Consider the following 20031-nt stretch of genomic DNA (forward strand, 5'->3'; position numbering starts at 1 on the left):
AGCCGATGGGAGATGAGATGAGGAGGGTATAGGTATAGTGGACGATGGAGGACAGGAAGCTTACAGGTTTGGCTATCGTCACTCACAGGCCGAGCTGCAAGCTGCCGCTCTCACCGCCCGCGGCTTGGCAAGCCAACCACAATCGGCCTTACCCGCCCGCCGATGGAAAAAAGATTCCCAGAAATTTTTATGTCCGACTTGAATTTCTCTTTTTCACGTTTCGGTCCCAAGGAATTTCTGAGAGCACCATGGTGAGTATACCTGTGTTAGAATGCCAAATTGTAATCGGACGGTAACTAATATATGCCCTACAGAAAATCAAAGCTCTTTCTCGTCCCACTTCCTCTCAGCAGGCCCCGGGAACCGCTGTCGTTCGACAGCCTCGAAATCTCGACCCAGCACAGCATCCTTTTGAGCGCGCCCGAGAATACACTCGCGCTCTGAATGCTACAAAGCTAGAGCGTCTGTTTGCTGCGCCCTTCTTGGGCCAACTGGGCGACGGTCATGTGGACGGTGTGTACACATTGGCCAAGGATCCAGGCTCTCTGGAACGGTTCGCCAGTGGCAGCGGTGATGGTGTGATCAAGGTCTGGGATTTGACTACGCAGGGAGAAGTCTGGGAGACTCAGGCGCACGACAACATCGTCAAGGGCGTATGCTGGACCCCCGACCGGAAGCTTCTCTCTTGCGCCAGCGACAAGACCGTCAAACTCTTCGACCCATACAACTCCTCCTCCGAGGCTCCCCCACTAGCCACCTATCTTGGGCAGGGTGCCTTCACCTCCGTCACACATCACCGTGATCTCCCCCACTTTGCCGCCGCGTCGTCCCAAATCTCGATCTACGATCTCTCTCGCCCCTCCTCCACGCCGTCTCAAACCCTTCACTGGCCTACGAACGTTGACACGATCACCTCGGTTGCCTTTAACCAGACAGAAACCTCCATTCTCGGCTCGACCGGTATCGATCGCTCTATTATCATGTACGACCTTCGCACCTCATCGCCCCTCACGAAGATGACTCTCCGCCTGGCGTCGAACGCGATTTCTTGGAACCCGATGGAAGCGTTCAACTTTGCCGTGGCGAATGAGGACCACAACGTCTACCTGTTCGACATGAGGAAGATGGACCGCGCCTTGAACGTGCTCAAGGATCACGTTGCTGCTGTGATGGATGTGGATTTCAGCCCGACTGGTCAGGAGCTGGTCACGGCCTCCTACGACAAGACGGTGCGCTTGTGGAACCGGGCTACGGGCCACTCTCGCGACATCTACCACACACAGCGCATGCAACGGTACGTCAACGCCCCATGTCTTGACTCTTTTGACTCTTTTCACTAACAGCGTCGTGCAGTGTCTTCTCTGCCAAGTTCACCCCCGACAACAAGTACATCCTGTCCGGCTCCGACGACGGAAACGTCCGCCTGTGGCGCGCCAATGCTTCCGATCGCAGTGGCATTAAGAGTGCCCGTCATCGAACCAAGCTCGAGTACGACCAAGCTTTAATCCAGAGATACCAGCACATGCCCGAGATCAAGAGAATCAGGCGCCAGCGCCACGTCCCCAAGCCGATCAAGAAGGCTCGCGAGATCAAGAGAGAGGAACTGAACGCGATCAAGAGACGCGAGGAGAACGTCCGCAAGCACACCAAGAAGGAGAATCTGAAGAAGCGACAGAGCGAGCGCGAGAAGATGATCCTAGCCCGGGAGCAGTAGGTCGGGCTCCATCATATATCTTGCGCTTTCCCTTAGGTCATTGCTCGCCTTGGGAATTTGTCCGGGCAGTCTTACGCTCTACGTTCTCGCCTGAGTGGAAGAATCTGTCTTGATTATATACACCGCGTGGCTGGTTCCACACCCTTGAAATATTCATCCATGACTGCCCGATCCCCCCGCCCTATCATTTTACATCAGTCTTTGTCTACGGAAAGCGGCTCGCGTTGCTGTGGTTGTTCAGTCAGCGGCGCAGTGGTGGCTGACGGTTTCGTCTGGGACAAGGAGGCTTGCGCGACGGCGCTGTCGATCCCACTCATATACCGCGCCAACCGTTGCAGACCTGCCGGCATCACGGCATACCAGTTGGCAAGCATCGCAAAGGTGGGTAGTCGGATCACAGCGCCTCTCCCGCTGTCGATCGCGGACACGATCTCCTGGGCGACGTGGACCGGCTCGAGGACGGGCGCGAAGAAGCGGTTGGGCGTCTGGACCGATTGGAAAAGCGGCGTGGAGATTTGCCCGGGCTCCACGAGGATCATCTTCACCTTGCCATCGTCCCCGGACGCGCGGAGCTCCGCTTCCAGCGTGCGATGCACGGCGCTCAGCCCGGCTTTACTGGCCGAGTAGTCCGCCAGCCCCGCCGCGCACAGCTGGCCCAGAACCGAACTGACGGTGACGATGGTCCCGCCCGTAGCGGCGGACAGCATCCGCGGGAGGAAGACCTGGTAGGCATGGAAGGCCGCGAGCAGGTTGGTCCGGATGGTTTTCTGGAACGCTTCCGCGGGGAGATCTCGGAGCGATTGACCGTTGATGCGAGCGGCCGCACAATGAACCAGTATTGTGGGTGTCCCCAGCTAGGAAATAGCAAAAAAAAGAAGAATAAACATGTCAGCAAACCCCAAAACCATGATCACCCTCGTAGAGCATGTAGCCCAACACCTATCCACCCATGCATTTCACCCCGTAGGAAAAAGGGAGAAAAAACATACCTCCACCTCCACCCTCCGCGCCGTCTCCTCCAACGCCCCGCGATCCCCAACATCACACCGAAAATACTCCACGCCCTCCATCTCCTCCAGCCCCTCCACCTCCTCCTCCCTCTTCACATCCAACACCGCCACACTCACCCCCCGCAGCCCATAGATCCTCGCAATCAACAACCCCAACCCGCTCGCCCCGCCCGTGACCACAACCACCTCCTCGCTCAGATCCACGCGCCGGGGTTCCCCGTACGCGAACCGGTCGTTCCCGCTCCGCACGATATTCAAAAGCGAAAGGAGTCCCGCGTACCCCGTGGCGACGAGGAACGCCGGCGCGGTGTAGGGCGTGGCCTGGGCGCGGAGGCAGAGGACGAGGATCCAGGCGATGAAGGGGTGGAAGAGGGTGCGCGAGAGGACGGTGAGGAGGAGGTCGAGGGTTATTGCTTGTTGAGCTGGTGGTTGGTGTTGAGCGGACGGGGGAGGGAGCGTCGGGTTCGGGGGCGGGGTCGTGAGGATACGCTGTGGTTGTGGTGGTTGTGGTGGTTGTGGTTTGGGGTTGGGGTCGGACATTGTTGGTTTCTTATCGTTTTCTTTTCAGGGGGGTGGTTGCGGTGTTGATCTGGGGAGATGGGTTGAGTTGCTGCAGAGCTGGGGAAAGGGTTTGGGAGGAATTATTATTGTTAGCGCGGCGTGTTCATGTTCGATTGCTGAGATGATGGATGGAAGCGCCGAGGGCTGGGGTTGGGTTGCTTGATTGGTGGGTTAGCTTTGTGGACATTACTTGGTTCTTGGGGGTAGGGATATAGTAGCTGTATGGAGGTACCTTGAGGTTCAGCTGAGCAGCTTTTGTCCGCTGAATGTGGCTGCGACGCGCGCAATTGTAGTCGTGAGAAAATGTAGCAAGCCCCGAGGATGAAGGTGGGAGGAGAGAACTGCTGGGCTGCACCTGCAATCGGCGAAATTCAATGGATGGACGGACGATCAGCTGGTGGGGCTGCTGTACTTGGTTCGTGGACTGTTTGGCAGTCGGAAGCTGAGTGTGTACTCAGTATGAGATAACATCTTATCTGCAGAACAACATCGAGACTTTATCAGACAACTGACTTGTCTTAAAGTGTGAACGTGGAATTCTATAACCGAGGTAGTTTACACAGCCATCCTGCGACTTGCCGCGACAGTCACTCAAGAATATACAATCCGTACATTATACCTATATCCTCACCTACCCAGCTTACACCATGCCACCCCCAACTCTGAAACCGGTGCCAATAATCGAGAACGTCCGTCTATCCGGCTCAGACTCAACCTGGGACATCTCCTTTGACAACGACCAAGGCCTTATCCAATCGATCACCCCGCACAGGGGCGAGTCCGATACCGCAGCTTCCCGCGCACCTCTCGCCCTGCCCGCATTGACGCACCCGCACATCCACCTCGACAAGGCCTACATCCACAACGCACCCGAGTATGCGCATCTCCTCCCCTCCAGTGGCTCGTTCGCCGAAGCGCTATCCTTCACCACCCAAGCCAAGCGACAGTTCACCCGAGCCGATCTCCTGAAGCGTGGAGAATGGCTCCTGGCGGGGGCCGTCACCGCAGGGGTCACGGCGATGCGCGCGTTTGTGGAAGTGGACCAGACGGTCGGGTTCACTTGTCTGGATGCCAGCGCCACTCTCAAGGAGACGTGGAAAAACGCCTGTACGGTCCAGCTAGTGAGCTTCGCACAAGATCCTATATTCTCAGGCGAGCACGGCGAGGAGAACCGACGGCTGATGGAAGAGGCAGTCCGACGGCCGCAGGTGGATGTGATTGGTACAACACCGTATGTGGAATCGACCGTTGAAGCTGCGAAGCGGAACATCGAATGGGCTATTGAACGCGGTCTGGAAAACGACAAGCATGTGGACTTTCACCTGGATTACAACCTCGACCCCGCAACAGAGGTCCTAGTCTGGTTTGTCCTGCGGACACTCCGAGAAAAGGGCTGGTCAGCCCAGTCGACGCCCAAGCGGGTCATGCTAGGGCATTGTACGCGGCTCACCCTGTTCACCCATGACGAGTGGACGAGACTTGCGAAAGAGATCAAGGACCATGATCTCCCCGTTAGCTTCGTTGGGCTGCCCACGAGCGATCTATATATGGCGTCTCCTCCGGGCAGAGGTAGTGCAGATCAACCGCGAGGGACTCTGCCCGTGGTGGACATGATTGACAAGCACAATTTGGACGCAGTGATCGGAATTAATAATGTCGGCAACGCGTTCACGCCATGGGGCTCCGAGGACCCGCTGTCGTTGGCTTGCTTGGGGGTGGGGATCTATCAGGCTGGAACCCAGGCGCATGCTGAACGTCTATATGAATGTGTCTCGATACGCGCTCGTGCAGCAATCGGGTTGTCGCCATATGACACTGGCCTTGAGTTGAAATGTGGCAGCTGTGCGGATATCCTGCTGTTCCACGAAGTCGATGAAACAGGCTGCGGCGCGGCGAGGCCTCGGCATGGTATCGCAGGCATTGTTTGGGACCCACCTGCGAAGATGAGCAGACGTGTGATATCGAGTGGTCGGCTGAATGTTTCTTCGCCTTCCTTCTAATATCCCACATCATGTATCGTGTGCCACACTGAAGGTCCTGCAAGAAGGAATTTGCCTCACTTGAGTAGAAATGAGGTATCTCCAATGTAAAAGTGAAGGCAAGCAAGCACCAACGAAGTCTGACAATCATGAATCGGGCTGCATTGAGTGAAACGCAGGCACTCTATTCCCAAGGTCTTGTTCCCAACTGGAAAGCAAATCTAGTAAATCTATCAGAGAATGTTGCTCGTACACAGAAGGCGGAGGATGAAAAGCCTAATGATAGTAATACACATAGAGGCCATCTTCACGAGCCCCATATTGGCACGTTTTGTTTCATCTGGGCTCGGATTCGAGCAGGCCCATGCAGTGAATAGCTGAACGTTGGACAAGCAGGATCCTCGCTGAGGATATCCAAGTCATCCAGCCCAACAGGTAGCCGGAAGCCGTTGCCTGCGCGTGGATACAGACGATGCTCTTGAAACTCATACTCTGGCTCTTCATCAGAAGACTCTTCATATCTCCTTCGAGAAGATGAAGCAGTCAAGACATCCGGTGCAGATGCGGTTGGTGGTCTAGCTGATTCTTCCGAAGTGGTTGCAGATGCTTCCAGACCGTTTGTCTGCGGAACAGTCCCTTGGACGGAGGTAGAAGTACTTGTCACGGCTGACGAGCCAGGACGAACTGAGAAGTTTGATGACTGGCAGTCCTTCAGATTAGCGGGGAACATTGGCAGGTTTTGATTGCCTTCTGATATGTTCATAAGAAGCTCAACAAGTGTTGCATGCGACAATCCCGATAGAAACCCTCGCCGTTCCTCGACCGAGTAGCTCCCCGCGCTTACTTCAGTTCGAGGCACCGTAAAGGAAGAAGTCGGATGAGGGATTGGCTGTGTTTTCGCAAGGAACGGATTGCTCCTGACAACTGTTGGCTGAACAATGGTAATCGGCACAGGCTTGCATTCTCCACAGAACCATTCTTTCTCTTGGACGGTAACAACCTCTACACTGATGGGAGGATCATGACATAACTGGTGCCAGGCCCCATTGCATTCATCGCAGAATACAATCGCGTTACTCAGAGGACTATGGCCCCTCTGGCAGCGGGTACAAGTGATATTCACATCCTTCGCTCTGCGTTGAACGCGCTTACGTTTCCGACTTGCTGCCGCCGTAGAGCCACGCGTGTTGTCCGACGTCTCCAGTGAGTTGCTTGTCTCTTTGGCAGCAGCCGGCAACGAAGGCGGAGGCACATACAAGGAGGGTCGGTTGACCTGTCGGCCAGATTTGGTCTGGGTTGCTGTCGGCGCAACATCAGATTCGTCGCTGCTAGAATCACCGGCCCGAATGACGCTCTCGTCGTCACTGTCCTTGTTGCGGCGGCGCTTCTTGTTCTTGGCCCCATTCGTGATACTCTTCCTATTACGAGAGCTTCCTGCCGTGGGCTTTTTAGACTTAGAGATTGAGCTTGCTGTAGACGAAGGTTTGGCCGTCAAGACGGTAGTCTGAGGCTGTAATGGTGATAAAGATACCACCACCGGTGGTGCTGTTACTGGTGGTGGTGGCGGCGGCGGCGGCGGCGGCGCTAATACAGAGCCATTAGATGATACTTCAGATAATTCATTTGTGGGTGCAGTTGGAGGCACTGGCGATGGTTTTGGTGCAATATTGACCAGGCCTCCAGGAGGATCCACAGGAGACCTCCGGGTAACAGTACTCGGGGAAGCCGCAGGTGGCACCGCATTGTTCGCATATGTGAATGGTGCCGTGGGCAATTCGATGATAGTCGAAGAGGCCCTCATAGCGCCTGTTCGAGAACCATTCAAGTTGTTTCCAACAAATCGATTCCCAGTTGGAGGGTTCCAACCGATGAATTTATTATCATATCTCTGCTGTGTGCCCTTTAGACTTCCAGTGACTCGTGCGAGTAATTCGGTTGTGGCCGCTGAAAGCCGCGGTATCTCCACCCTTCTCGACGGCGTACTCGACGATCGGGTCGTATTCGACGAGGACAATGCTGAGGATGAATCAGTGATGGGCTGGAGTGAGGGCGCTGATGAAAGCGAACCCGAAGTGGTGGTGGTGGTGGTGGTGCGCAGAAATGCGTGGGTGGGTGGCGCTGTCTCTATAGACGCCAGAGAGGCAGAAACCCCATTTTGCTGTGACATGTCCCCCCAGATCTGCCCTGTTGAACACACTCACGCTGCAACGGCAAGGCGCTCGCTAATGAGCCCGAGATATGTATCAATGCTGCCACGGGTAAAACAGGAAAAGACCATCTTGAACGGATCCAGATTTGTATACTATCACGTGATCGCTAGGAATTCATCCCCGCGCCCTTGGAAGGCACTGCCTGACTGCTTTCGGTGCCAACCCATATCCTGTAATACAATTCCTGCAATATCTCCAGCCACCAGGTTGTTTTGACGGCCTTGGCATCTAGCTGTTATTGCGTTCCTAAGGCTTTGCGAAGCTACATCCCAGTGCGGCTCAGCCGACAGGTGCACGAAAACTAACCATATATTCGGTAGAGACGAACCCTCCTTACGGACCACACACACTCCTCCCTTATCACCTTAGGATAATTTACCACTAGCCCACCGAGGCTATGTATTGAATCACAACACGTCTATGCCACTACACCTTCCTGCTTCAACTGAGCTATCTCCTCCTTCCCATACTCGAGTACTTCTGCCAAAATCTCGTCGGTGTGCTGCCCGAGGGTCGGAGGCGGCGTCCGAACACCAGGGGTTGCATGGGAATATTTGATCGGTGTGTTCACCAGCTTGATGGGCCCGCAGGCTGGATGATCAACTTCAGTGACCATACCCCGTGCTTGGACTATATCCCAGAGTCAGAGTCGTCGTGTCCGGAGAATAAGCGCTTGGGAGAAAATGGTCTCACCATGAGCATGATTTAGTGTTCCTTGGATGTCGTTGACTGCGGCATACGGCATCCCGCTCCCTTCCAATATCTCCAGCCATTCCTGCGTCGTCTTTTGTCTCACTCTTTGCTGAATCAACCCATCAATCTCCTCGCGGTGTTTCACTCGGTCGCTATTGGTGACAAACCGGGGATCGGTCTTCCATTCCGGATAACCTAGCCGATCGCATAACACACCGAACAATCTGTCGTTCCCGCCGCCAAAGAGGATATCGCCGTCACGCGTTTTGTAACTTCGGTAAGGCACGATGGATGCTTTGCAAGACGGGGGTCAGTAAGACCGCACGATCCAGACAGCACTGCTTCGCGGCTAACACTTACGGTGTGCCGTCCCCCACCGGCCAGAGTCCTTCTTCCCACTGATCAGCGCCGAGCTTGCAATGTTCGCCAAAGTCGCGACCTGACAATCGCTCAAGCATGCATCGATATGCTGCCCCTTCCCCGTCCGCCCTCGAGCAATCAATGCCGCCATGATGGCATTAGACGTGTAAAGACCAGTGGTTAGGTCCGTCACAGCTACGCCGACCTTGACCGGCTCCCCCTCCCTACTACCAGTGATGTGCATCAGGCCCATCTCGGCCTCGACCATGACATCGTACCCGGCGCGGTTGCTGTATGGCCCAGTCTGGCCGTAGCCGGTGATACTGGCGTAGATGAGTCGGGGATTTATAGCTTTCAGGGTCTCGTAATCCATGTTGTACTTCTTGAGGCTACCAGGAAGATAGTTCTCCACCAACACGTCGCACTCTTTGGCCAGACGATGTAGAATCTCCACTCCTGATTTATGAGCAAAGGATAAGCCGAGAGATTTCTTGTTGCGGTTTACCTGAGCCAGACGTTAGTTGCTTGACTTCCAGGAATAGCTTCTGGCGGGCTACCTTACTCCCAAGTAGTAGGCGCTCTCTCCGGGCCCTTCTGACCCGTCAGTGTACTTGGCGTATGGTGGTCCCCAAGCACGAGTGTCATCGCCGCGTGTTGGGTGTTCTACCTTGATAACGTCTGCTCTGTAGAAGACCACATATGGTCAGTATTGTATGTGTCATGAAGCATCAAAGTAGCGGCAGCATACCCCAGGTCTCCCAGGATTTGTGTACAGTATGGCTGCATGGGATGTCAACACAAGCCTATGGAAGGTCAATTGCATAATACTCACACCAGCCAGAACCCTCGTCATATCTAGAACCCTAATGCCTTTCAAAGGCAGGGTATCATCTGAAAGTGCAGTAGAATAAGTGCGCCACGATCGGTTGCTCCTTGATAGATAGAGGTGTGTATGGTTGAGCGGCCGGCGCGCAATAAAGGCCCGCGGCACCTTCGAGGAGATTATAGGATTCATTCTCAATTGGTGAGGGAGGACATAAAAAAGCTCTTGTATTGGATTCAGAAAGGCAAGATGAATGTGTCCAAAGATCTTGAAATAATAAAAGACCAGCAGAAGCAAGGAACCGAACAAGAACTGTACAGTACAACTTCCAACTATCGGCGGCCATCACCGAGCGGCGGCGCGGGATCGGCCCCCAAGCCGAGGTCAACCGCTTTCCCGCTTCGCGACTTCCTCTCTGTGATCTTCAATTCCGCTCGATCCGCCCGCCGGCTTCGGTTTGTTTGATTCTGTCTACTCCCTGCTATTCTGTCACCATGTTCACGGGTCTTGTTGAGAAGATTGGAAGTCAGTTGCTGTCTCCTGTACTGCCCCGTTCTATAACTGACTATGGTGCCGTCACTTCTTAGCGGTCTCGTCCCTCGAGCCCCTCGATACCTCGTCAAGCGGGGGCGGGGGAACATCGCTGACTATTACCGATTGTGAGGAGATCCTCGTCGATGCGCATCTCGGCGATAGCATAGCTGTCAATGGTACATAACAACCCCTCCATCCCTCCTCCACGACCATCATCATCAATATTACCATCACCGAACCCTTTCATTTGCGAATCCCTCTCTCTTCCTCCCCGGTCCCTCATCTCATTGTCAGACACATCCCCCCCCCACCGTCCTAGCTGGTCGCAATCCCCTTTCCCCCACCGCGGAGCACTGAACATATCAACACAAAAAGAAAACCGCACAGAAAAAAGTTAGACTCACACAAAACCCCTCGAAAAAAAAACAGGAACATGCCTCACGGTCACGGCCTTCGATAAGACATGGTTCAAGGTAGGCGTCGCGCCGGAGACCCTGCGGCGCACGAACCTGGGCACCCTGCAGACGGGGTCGAAGGTGAACCTGGAACGCGCGGTGCTGGGCGAGACGCGGATGGGCGGGCACTTCGTGCAGGGTCACGTCGACACGATCGCGCAGATCCTGTCCGTCACGCCGGACAGCAACGCGCTCGTGTTTCGCTTCCAGCCGCGCGACCAGGGGGTCATGCGCTACATCGTCGAGAAGGGCTACGTCACGCTGGACGGCGCCAGCCTGACGGTCACCAAGGTCGTGGACGGCGCCGAGGGCTACTTCGAGGTCATGCTCATCGCCTACACCCAGGAGAAGATCGTCACGGCGGCCAAGACGCCCGGCGACTACGTCAACGTCGAAATTGATATTGTGGGCAAGTACGTCGAGAAGAGCGTGCAGGCGTACTTTGCTGGTTCGGCTGCTTCGGCGGGGGGTGAGTTCAGCATGCTGGAGAAGATGGTGTCTCGCATCGTGGATGAGAAGTTGAAGCGGTGATTTTTCTCGGTGATATAAATGTAATAAAAGGAAAGCAAAAAGTATCTACTGAATCGATGATGGGGTATGAGCGTACACGATTTTTGATAAGGCTTAACGAATGATAATGCTTTTTACTTCGTCCAGGGCTCTTGCTGCATGTGCAACCAGAAATCGTGGGTATAATTTTGAAACTCCTAACGAACCATAGGATACATAACTTTTTCCTTTCCATCAAACAAACAGTGAATAGCTATAACGGCGTCCGACGTACGGACGGATTGAGTTGGTTCCCACCGATCTTTCCATATCTCCATCACACGGACCACGTATATCGAACGCTGCATAGTGTATGACAGACACCTCATGTGCATCATACTGAAAACACGGCTATGAGCATTTGACATGATGCAACGCGCTGGAATTGACTGCATAGTTTCATTGGCACGTCGCAGACGTGTCGGAAGCTATCCGGCGTGAAGAAGGCAAGGGCGTAAAGGGACTGGTAAGCCTGGGGAGGGCCGTGAGGCAGCCAATATTCGTGATGGCTGACGACTCAAAAGAATATCGTTTTTACGGATGGCGAAGGAGATTTACTCATCCATAGACTCATCGCCATCCTCCTCTTCACCCTCCTCCTCCTCCTCCTCCTCCTCCTCCTCTTCCTCGTCGTCTTCATCCTGCACCACATTCTCGTCATCCTCGTCGAAATCGTCGCTGAGCCAGTCTTCGTCGCTCATGTCAACGTCCTCGTCGTCATCATCTTCAACCTCCTTGCCATTGGCCTTAGCTTTAGCCTTCTCGGCCTTCTTCTTCTCAATGTTCTCCCTCTGCTGCTTCTTTCTCTCATCCTTCTCCTTCTTCTTCTTATCCCAATTCTTGTCCAGTTTGTTGACTTCCTCCTCAGACTTCGAGATAAAGTCGTGCCACATGACTCTGCCCTCACACAAGCCCTCCTCAACCTTTTGCAACCGGAGCTTCATGCGAGGGCCCAGCTCAACCAGCTTGACCGCCCGCTTCTCGACCCCGGGGCCGTTGCTCAGCTTCTTCTGTGCCTTCTCCTTGTCGCCAGCCTTCATCCGCTGCAGTTCACGTTTCGTGAGAACCTTGCGGGTGGTGCTCTCTGCAATCTCCACCTCCGCATCCGTGTCCATCTCGGTTTCACTAGCAGACGTGTAGCCCGCCGCCGAGGGATCGAGCAGGTAGTCCGCGGCATCCTCGAGCTTTCCGAGGTTCGGCACGGCGGTCTTCTTCTTCTCCTTGTTCCGGATTTCCTTGGGGTCGAGGCGGCGGATACGCTTCGAGATGCCGGTCTTCTTCGTCGTGATGGCATAGTGTCTGAGGTTGAGGACATAGGAGTCCTGTTCTTCGCCTTCAGGGGCGAGCTCACGGTTCAAGAGCATGACACGACGGATGGAGGTGAGAGGGGTGGCTTGGGGGTTGATCGGAGGGAAGAGCGACTGGAAAATGGTCGTGGTCAGGCTCTCGAGGCGCTTCGGTACTTTGGAGTTCTCGTCGGCGCCGGGGGTATTGAAGTTGTTCATCACGAGCAGCGGAGGCGTCTTGTGGTCCTGGCCACCGCCGCGCGGGCGCTTCAACGACTTCTCGACGTCTCTGCACAGGGAGTAGTTCTCCACCTTGAAATGCAGGGTCGGCCCTCGCGGTGTGAGCGCCAACCGCAGGTTTGTGTTGCCCGTGGCGGATTTAGAGAAAAGAAGAAGATGGGTGACACCCAAAGGACCGGTCATTGTGGTGAAATCCCGAAGTCTGTTCGATTTGCGTTCCTGGTGACAGTTAGAAAAAAAAAAGATTCAACATTGTACAATCCCCTGGCATCGTCGGCGAAAAGTCGACCGATTGTTGACATACCTTCAAGCGCACAGCCGTATCGGGCTCAAGCATCGTCCGCACATCTTTGACCAGCTGACTGACACTGGAACCGACCTGTGTAGCGCCAACTCGAATGACCATCGACTTGGGAGTTTTGCTCATAGACGAGGCGCCGCCTTTGGCAGCAGCCGTGGCATTTGTCGCGCGAACATGGGTGCGCTTCTTGGTGCGTGCCTTCGCCATGGTGAAAAACGATGTGAAATGAGAATTACGGGGAAATAATCACTAAGGATGGATCTTTACCCCCGGATGCCTGGATCAAAAGTAGGACTTTTTCTTGACCCGCAGAAAAACTAAAGGCGGAGCAAAGCCGCGGAGGAGCCCGGATCAATGATTTTGCGGCGCCCAGTATCGTCGAGCTTGCCTTAGTCCAGAACATGTTAGTCTATCAGTGTATTTTGATGAACAAACCACTGAACAACATATCTTCCATTTCGATCGCAATCCGGGTCCATCTTGGCCTTTGAATACCGCCTGATGGTATTGCCGAGACACAGGGGCGGATAGTGCTGTGAAGGACGCAGACAAGGAAGAATGCGACGAGGATGAGAATAGGCTGTGGAACGCACTCTCTAGTTGAGATGGATAAGAAAGGTTAGAGCATGATTGACTCTTGTGGATCAAGCAAAGGCGTGTTGTGACGACCCTTCTCAATAATGGCATTCCGATGCTTCCTATTATTAGCGCCCTGCCTCGATCAACAGGAGGCCTTCAGTGGTAATTACGGGACAGATTACAAGAGGTAGAGAAACATCGTGGAATTTATCGTGACGCAAAAGGATAAGATATTCTTAAACATAGATACCCATGTTGGTGTCCTTCTTCTTCGCCTGTACTTCCGAGATGGCATCGACGTAGTTCTCGTGTCCCACCTTACTCATGCCCTTACGAAGAGCAATCATACCAGCTTCCACACATACAGCCTTCAACTGCGCACCTCCGAATTCATCGGTACTGCGAGCCAATTCTGCCCAGTTGACCCCATCATCCACGGCCATCTTGCGGGAGTGGATCTGTAGGATATTGGCGCGAGCCTCCTCGTTGGGCAGGGGAAACTCGATCTTGCGGTCCAGGCGACCGGAACGGAGCAAGGCCGGATCCAGCACGTCAATGCGGTTCGTGGCCGCGAGAACCTTGATACGATCATCGGAGGCAAAACCGTCGAGCTGGTTGAGGAGCTCCAACATGGTTCGTTGCACTTCACGGTCACCGGACTTCTCGGAGTCGAAACGCTTGGTACCGACGGCATCCAGCTCGTCAATGAAAATGATCGAGGGGGCCTTCTCCTTAGCGAGGGCAAAGCAGTCACGAACAAGCTTAGCACCGTCACCGATGAACATCTGTACCAGCTGAGGACCGGCAAGCTTCAAGAATGTGGCATTCGTCTCTGCGGCGCAGGCTCGGGCAAGAAGGGTTTTACCGGTACCGGGGGGTCCGTACATCAGAGCACCTGGCACCAAATTAGTACGCCATAACTTTCAGCCCATCGGATTTCACGAATCACATACCCTTCGGTGCCTTGATACCGAGCTTCTTGAACCGATCGGCTTCCTTCATCGGCCAAACGATAGCCTCGACAATCTCCTCAATCTGCTTGTCCAAACCACCAATGTCCGTGTACTTCTCCGTCGGCTTCTCGTCAACCTCCATGGCCTTGACCCGGTTGTCATACTCGGCTGGTAGTGTGTCCAAGACAAGGTATGAGTCTTTGTTAACACCGATGAGATCGCCGGGCTTGAGCTTCTCGTGGTCCACAAGACCAATCAACGGCAAATAGATGGTTTGACGGGTCGAGGTCTTGATGACAGCGGACTTGCCGACACGGGTAGCATCGAGATCGATATTAGCTCCTTCCTCGGCGGCTTCAGCCTCGACATCAAGATCTAAAAGCTCAACAACGTTTCCGACAAGGTAGGGTAGTTGCCTGAGAGATGATTTGTGGTCAGCAGGAAGGCCTGGGTAGGGAACCGCCATCGCCACGAGTCGGCGCACACAGTAGGCGAACCGATAGCGACGTCGAGGGCAACATACCGGTTGTTCTCAATCTTCTCTTGGTTATCTTTGACCTTCTCCCTCATCGTGTTCTGTTCGTGTGTCAACCGCTGGTATTCGCTCTTCATTATACGCAGTTCGTTCTCCAGCATTCGCCGCCTCTTAACGATATCCGCTGTGCTGGAAGAGAGAATCTCCTCATCAAAAAGTTCATCGTCCTCCTCTTTCTTCTTGGCATCAGCATCGTTCATATCAGCATCTCCGTCGCCATCGGGCTTTCGGTCGCCGCCATCGCCCTGATCCTTCTTCTTCTCTCTCTCTTCACGCTCGAGGTCGTCAAGGTCTTCCAAGGTAGACATGGTGCAAGATTAGATGAGAATTACAATGACAGAATAAATTATGTTTAGGCCAACTTGGTAGGTATATGGGGAGAAAGAAGGTAAAGGGAGAGTGAGAATGGGAGAGATGGGGAACTGAGAGCTGCGTTGGAGCCGGCTTGCTCTGAGCTTCGGCCAAACAACGTCAGCCGTCCTGCCTATATCACGTGATGCTATTACAAATGACCCGTCCTCCGACTGCTAGGTAATGACTCCGGTTTTCAAGTTAGTGCTACTCCGTACTGATGTAGAGTATCTGGGACTTCACTTATGGTATATAATGGTAATGATCCTTCGATTCGCACCCCACATGCCAGCTTCACAGTGGGTATAGGAGGCTCCCGACCACAATTACACCATTGCGTCTACTGCTTTGCACTTTCACTCGCCTCTGCAACGCTTGCTATGAACACACCATCCACGCATGGTCTATGTACAGTATCTGAGCACGACCAGCATTCGCACGCCTATTATATCAGAAAGTTCGGGTTGCCTTCTTTGTGGCCTTTACCATGCCAGTTACCGAGATTATTTAGGACGTGTTCTCGGCCGAACTTGAGAAGACGATATTGAGAAAGAAAATCGTCATTATTGACTAACATGAGTCAGCAGAGGTACTCAGACTTCGGATTGAAGACGGTATGAAGCAGTCATCGAACCAAGAGCACTTACTATAACCACCACACATTCTCCGCTTTCCGGTGAATTTCGAACGCCCGTGGAGCATTCTCCAATTATCGAAGACTTTCAGTCGGTCAGCTAGGGGTTTCCAAATACCACCGTGAATCAACTACTCGGTACTTACTTAGAGCGGTTCCCGGTTCGAGTTGTGTCCAGATCTGGAACTCCTCGCGGCTGATTATCTCGTTCCAGTGTCGCGCCGCACTGTACCACTGCTTCAAGTCTTTGATTCCCCAATTCGTCTTCGGTGCTCTGTCGTAATTGTTCCAGCGGATCCGGTACAGCTGGTCTAATTGCGGGTGAAGTTCGAGCACCGGAAATTCGTGTATAGGCTGTATGCAGACCTTCTCGTTGCCACTGGCATGAGCAGGCTGGCTTTGGCGCATTAGCGAGGCGTAGTGCGCCTTTTTCTCCTTCTGCAGCGTCTCGGCAGCTCGAAAGCCATCAACTAGCAGGCTAGCGCCCCCTTGCCCGTCGGTATGAGACAAAAGGTGGAACATTTGGAGTCTCGCAGGATCCGTAAAGTATGTAGTATCAGTGTGTGCACCGAGACCTTCGCTTGTATACGCAGAGTCACCAAAACTCATATCAGACGTGAAATCCCAGAAACCCCCTGGAATGAATTAGCATTGTCGTAGATCAAGGGGGACTGTAGGAGCATATAACGTTGTTTTCATACCATAATGCGTGGGCCTGATAAAAGCGATTCTCTCGAGAAGCTTCTCAGTGTCCCGAGTCGTCACGGGAACACCTATGACGAAACAAAACCCGTAGCTATACTACCCAAAATCAGTGATCGGGTAGCAGATCGTGGAGCGGGAATGGGACTCACAATTTTATCAAGCCACTGCAACAACCCCTTGTCGTCCTGCATAACATCGTCATATGAAACCGTGGGATATGGCCCAGTCCCCGTGAATGGATGGTAAGGCCTAGGAACATGTATGGTAAGTTCCCATTGCAGCGTGCATCTTATCCGTGTTTGTAGTACCTGGGTTTGGCTGTATGAACGGCCCGAAGCACACTAGTCGGCTTTTTGGTACCATTGGCTTTGAGCCAGGCATATGTGTAGAACCCCGTATGTCCATCCGAAACTTCTTGGATTTTAGCCTCGGCATGACTTGAGAGACAGCGAATATACACTTACATTCCACTCTGAGGCCTTCCGCTGCATAGATGACCTTCTTGATAATTATTTCTGAAGGAATCTAGGGAATAGCAGACGCAAGAGGGTATATATCAGCAAAATACTTCGCATGTTCGGGATTCGCTCACATACCGCAAATGTGTCTACCTCCCGTTGTCGGGTTTGAGGATGATGGCATTTGTCACACTGACAGTTGTCTCTACCATAGAGCAATACTCGAAAGATAAGTCTCGATGTGATGAGCACTGGCCATAAAGCGACTCACCGTAGCCAGAATGGTCCTCTGCAAAACAGTGTTAGCTGTCTTAGCCCTTCATGCGTATTGAAGGCAGCTGATAGTGAAAAATGCTTACAGTTTCTTGAAGACGTCCTTTGAAAACTGTTGAGCTGATTTAGGGTCATGTTTGACTGTCTCGTTCACAGTCCTGGCTAAATTGATAGTTGCATCAGCTTCCACTTGCCGGTGATATCAAGGCCCATGGTGTGGCGCTCGGGAGGGAGGTGTATTACATTGTCCTATAAAGAGTTGTCTTGTGCTCTGCGAGGGAGACATTCAGCTTAAAAGAACGGTGTCAGGTACCAGTTGACCCCAGGTGTAAATACACACCGAAACAGCATAGGTCCATCGGGAGCAAGGCACCACATTTGTGCTCCTATATCAATCATGAGCATTCGTTGTGGCAGCTCGGAGAATGGTCTCTACCTGAACGGGCTTGAAGGGGCGAGCGCCCGACAAAGAAATCGCCTTCCTACAACATTCATCTCAACTCTTTGGGCACCAAATCTGCGACTTAAACAATGCTTTCCAGGTTCGCGTGACGAAGAATCTCAGTCTCTATATATCGAGAATCAGTGGACGACCGAAGTTCTATGTCACGTGTGTGGTCCGAAAAGCCGAGGTAGAAGCGCCCACCCCGCAAATCGGCCCACCTTTAAGCTGTTGCTCTAATTTATGCTTAACAGTTTTGAGACTGTTACTCTAGCTAAGTTGAACCTCTAGACTGGGTCACACTCATATGTGCTTGCGAGATATATCAGTTTGCGATCTAACGATCTACTCATATGGAAAAAGATGTTTTCTAGTTAACCTATGATAATGCAACTACAGCTTGGCCTTCGAGTCGGTAGCTTTCAAGAGACAACGGCCATTGCTGAGTACCACCTTGCCCTTATCGTTTCTCACAATAAAACGAATCTCTTCATCGCCGCCTTCCAGCCTGCCCATCCGCCAGATCTCAGTCGTAAGCTTGTCGCCTGGTTTTACTGGAGAGGCAAAGCGCGCTTGGAACTCTTTCAGGTTTTCTGGATCGCTCTGTCCAATCTCTCTCAATACACCATGGGCTGCGGCGTTCCAGCTGAAGAGTCCATGGATGATGGTGCCACCGAAACCCATCTTTGCACCCGGCTCGGGAGTTGCATGGAGAGGGTTGTAGTCACCATTGAGACTGTCTAGTGTGTTAGAACTTTCTCGGAGAAACCAAGTCGGAGAGGTATCCAGAGATCTTACCGGTACAAGAGAGCCGTCTCCGGCGTCGTCTGAATTATATGGGTGGCGTCAGGGCTTTTACCCTCCGGAGGGGGGTAATTCACCGTGCTTGGGCCTTACACAAAAACAAGTTAGGCAAATTTCATAGGTTTAGTCCTAAGACCGGACAAAGCACCTACCCTTTGGACCTCCCCAGCCACCCTGCCCGACAAAAAAGCTGCTGCTCAGGATCTTAGTATAGATGTCTCCAGTGGCCTGGTCGACGATCGACTGTTCTGTCTCCAGCACAGTCCCGGCCTTGCCCTTGTCATAAAGTCCAATGACCTTGTTGCGCAGCTCGAATTTCCGTCCTGCGCTGGATGTTGGGAGTGGCTTCAGAGCAATGATTCGCCGCTGACCATCCACAACACGGCGGTAGTCGAGCTTGGGAGCTCCTGGAATCGGGGCACCGCCTGCCCGAGCATAGAAGTCAATCACTTCCTGATCGGTGAGCTTAAATGCTGTATGAAGTAAAACATCTTAGTGGTCGTTGAATTCTGAGCTGAGAGGCTCGTACATACGAAGGATAACCGGGTAGGTTGGAAAGACCGCGAATCTGGGGTGGAGTTCCTGCGCCGCGCTTCTTTTAGCACAAGCCGGAATGGGGCCGTGTGTAGACAATCCAACATACATAAAGGAAGTGAAGTTCATCAGCTTTGCAGCCAATGCTGTTGGCAAACACGAGAATATCGCGCTTCTGCCAGGAGACTTCCTGGGGAGCAAACTCGTGACCAGCTCCGGGAGCAGACATCTCAGCGAGTGACAATGTAGATAGTCGACTGCGTATGTGTGGTATTCGATCGGCGATGGAAGATTGTGTCTAGTGCGCTATGCGATATTTCTGGAAGCGGATTTGAGTTACTTGGGTAATGGGTAATGCAGGGCTGATTAGGCCTTGGTTTTCACAAGAGTCTGGGACGGTATGCTATGCTTTTGTACCCCGGACAGAACAGCGCTCCGTTGCGGGGCCGCAAACAAGCCGAGGCTAATGTAATCTGGACCGAGAGCGCCATGCCGCTTTGGATGAACCAGCCAAATCAGCCCAGATATCGTAGTAACAGCGCCGCGGTCGGTGAGGCGCTAGATTGATCTATAAGCTCAAGGCTCAGAGAGAGGTATACAAAGCATTACAACAACTGTCAATGTTTTAGCCCGCAGACACTTGGGGATATCCAGATGGGGCTGAAGCTAAACAATATAAGGAGATCGTCAAGAGATGATAAGATTGAGCATCGACTCGGGGTATCTACTTGGGAATTTCGAGGAGCTTCATGATCGTCCTTGAAAACCATCTCTCCGTGTCGCGCCAAATAATGATGCCGTTTCCTGCCTTCCAATAAAACGCCGGAACATAACGGAAATGAAATGGCATAAACAAACAAAGCAAGTCAAGAAAACCTATTCATCGACCCAACGTCATGCAAGTGTACTTTCCTTCAAATGCCATGCAACCTAAGGGTAAATAGTATCGAGGGTACTGACAGAATTCCAGAACAAGGAATCCGGTCAGAGAGATCAGTGTACCGACCCAGTGATGGATCATTTTGGTGATGAGGATTTCAACGCCTCA

At 53.0% G+C, this 20031-nt stretch overlaps 9 protein-coding genes across 9 annotated transcripts; 3 read left to right on the forward strand and 6 right to left on the reverse strand.

Annotated features, from left to right (window-relative positions):
- Positions 1–248: 248 nt before the first annotated feature.
- On the forward strand, positions 249–1714 carry BO82DRAFT_364500 (rRNA-processing protein SOF1; the record flags this gene model as incomplete). The annotated part of the gene is made up of 3 exons (XM_025636952.1): positions 249–251; positions 315–1294; positions 1354–1714. 3 exons carry the CDS (start codon positions 249–251, stop codon positions 1712–1714), a joined length of 1344 nt encoding a protein of 447 aa, XP_025492374.1.
- On the reverse strand, positions 1517–3705 carry BO82DRAFT_354040 (NAD(P)-binding protein). Its single transcript, XM_025635115.1, has 3 exons — positions 3518–3705; positions 2704–3443; positions 1517–2568 (listed from the first exon to the last, which is right to left on the reverse strand). Exons 2-3 carry the CDS (start codon positions 3262–3264, stop codon positions 1909–1911), a joined length of 1221 nt encoding a protein of 406 aa, XP_025492375.1. The 5' UTR covers positions 3265–3443; positions 3518–3705; the 3' UTR covers positions 1517–1908.
- A 205-nt stretch (positions 3706–3910) lies between these two features.
- Positions 3911–5480, forward strand: BO82DRAFT_354043 (putative zinc metallopeptidase). Its single transcript, XM_025635116.1, has one exon. It carries the CDS (start codon positions 3933–3935, stop codon positions 5283–5285), a length of 1353 nt encoding a protein of 450 aa, XP_025492376.1. The 5' UTR covers positions 3911–3932; the 3' UTR covers positions 5286–5480.
- A 91-nt stretch (positions 5481–5571) lies between these two features.
- Positions 5572–7461, reverse strand: BO82DRAFT_282634 (phf1/phf2 family PHD finger domain-containing protein; the record flags this gene model as incomplete). The annotated part of the gene is made up of 2 exons (XM_025631376.1): positions 5572–6717; positions 6802–7461. Coding segments are annotated over 2 exons (1806 nt in total), but the record flags the coding sequence as incomplete, so codon positions are not given.
- A 206-nt stretch (positions 7462–7667) lies between these two features.
- BO82DRAFT_309442 (CaiB/BaiF CoA transferase family protein) lies at positions 7668–9608 on the reverse strand. Its single transcript, XM_025632350.1, has 6 exons — positions 9360–9608; positions 9276–9307; positions 9090–9210; positions 8528–9032; positions 8168–8461; positions 7668–8104 (listed from the first exon to the last, which is right to left on the reverse strand). Exons 1-6 carry the CDS (start codon positions 9540–9542, stop codon positions 7893–7895), a joined length of 1347 nt encoding a protein of 448 aa, XP_025492378.1. The 5' UTR covers positions 9543–9608; the 3' UTR covers positions 7668–7892.
- A 181-nt stretch (positions 9609–9789) lies between these two features.
- BO82DRAFT_334690 (riboflavin synthase) lies at positions 9790–10987 on the forward strand. Its single transcript, XM_025633269.1, has 3 exons — positions 9790–9875; positions 9938–10060; positions 10314–10987. The coding sequence occupies exons 1-3, from the start codon at positions 9845–9847 to the stop codon at positions 10868–10870; spliced, it is 711 nt and encodes a 236-aa protein (XP_025492379.1). The 5' UTR covers positions 9790–9844; the 3' UTR covers positions 10871–10987.
- Positions 10988–10995: 8 nt separating this feature from the next.
- On the reverse strand, positions 10996–12997 carry BO82DRAFT_432013 (Brix domain-containing protein). The gene is made up of 2 exons (XM_025640753.1): positions 12719–12997; positions 10996–12633 (listed from the first exon to the last, which is right to left on the reverse strand). The coding sequence occupies exons 1-2, from the start codon at positions 12920–12922 to the stop codon at positions 11443–11445; spliced, it is 1395 nt and encodes a 464-aa protein (XP_025492380.1). The 5' UTR covers positions 12923–12997; the 3' UTR covers positions 10996–11442.
- A 468-nt stretch (positions 12998–13465) lies between these two features.
- BO82DRAFT_383229 (proteasome regulatory particle base subunit RPT5) lies at positions 13466–15209 on the reverse strand. The gene is made up of 3 exons (XM_025637998.1): positions 14771–15209; positions 14248–14663; positions 13466–14189 (listed from the first exon to the last, which is right to left on the reverse strand). Exons 1-3 carry the CDS (start codon positions 15088–15090, stop codon positions 13531–13533), a joined length of 1395 nt encoding a protein of 464 aa, XP_025492381.1. The 5' UTR covers positions 15091–15209; the 3' UTR covers positions 13466–13530.
- Positions 15210–15336: 127 nt separating this feature from the next.
- On the reverse strand, positions 15337–19351 carry BO82DRAFT_432015 (putative trimethyllysine dioxygenase TmlH). The gene is made up of 15 exons (XM_025640754.1): positions 19093–19351; positions 18983–19031; positions 18602–18922; positions 18444–18537; positions 18043–18381; positions 17290–17361; positions 17202–17219; positions 17069–17135; positions 16937–16997; positions 16781–16883; positions 16622–16721; positions 16469–16568; positions 15914–16402; positions 15781–15852; positions 15337–15703 (listed from the first exon to the last, which is right to left on the reverse strand). Exons 1-15 carry the CDS (start codon positions 19210–19212, stop codon positions 15579–15581), a joined length of 2130 nt encoding a protein of 709 aa, XP_025492382.1. The 5' UTR covers positions 19213–19351; the 3' UTR covers positions 15337–15578.
- Positions 19352–20031: the final 680 nt, after the last annotated feature.

The sequence above is a fragment of the Aspergillus uvarum genome, assembly GCF_003184745.1.
Source record: "Aspergillus uvarum CBS 121591 unplaced genomic scaffold BO82scaffold_24, whole genome shotgun sequence".
NCBI classification, from domain to species: domain Eukaryota; kingdom Fungi; phylum Ascomycota; class Eurotiomycetes; order Eurotiales; family Aspergillaceae; genus Aspergillus; species Aspergillus uvarum.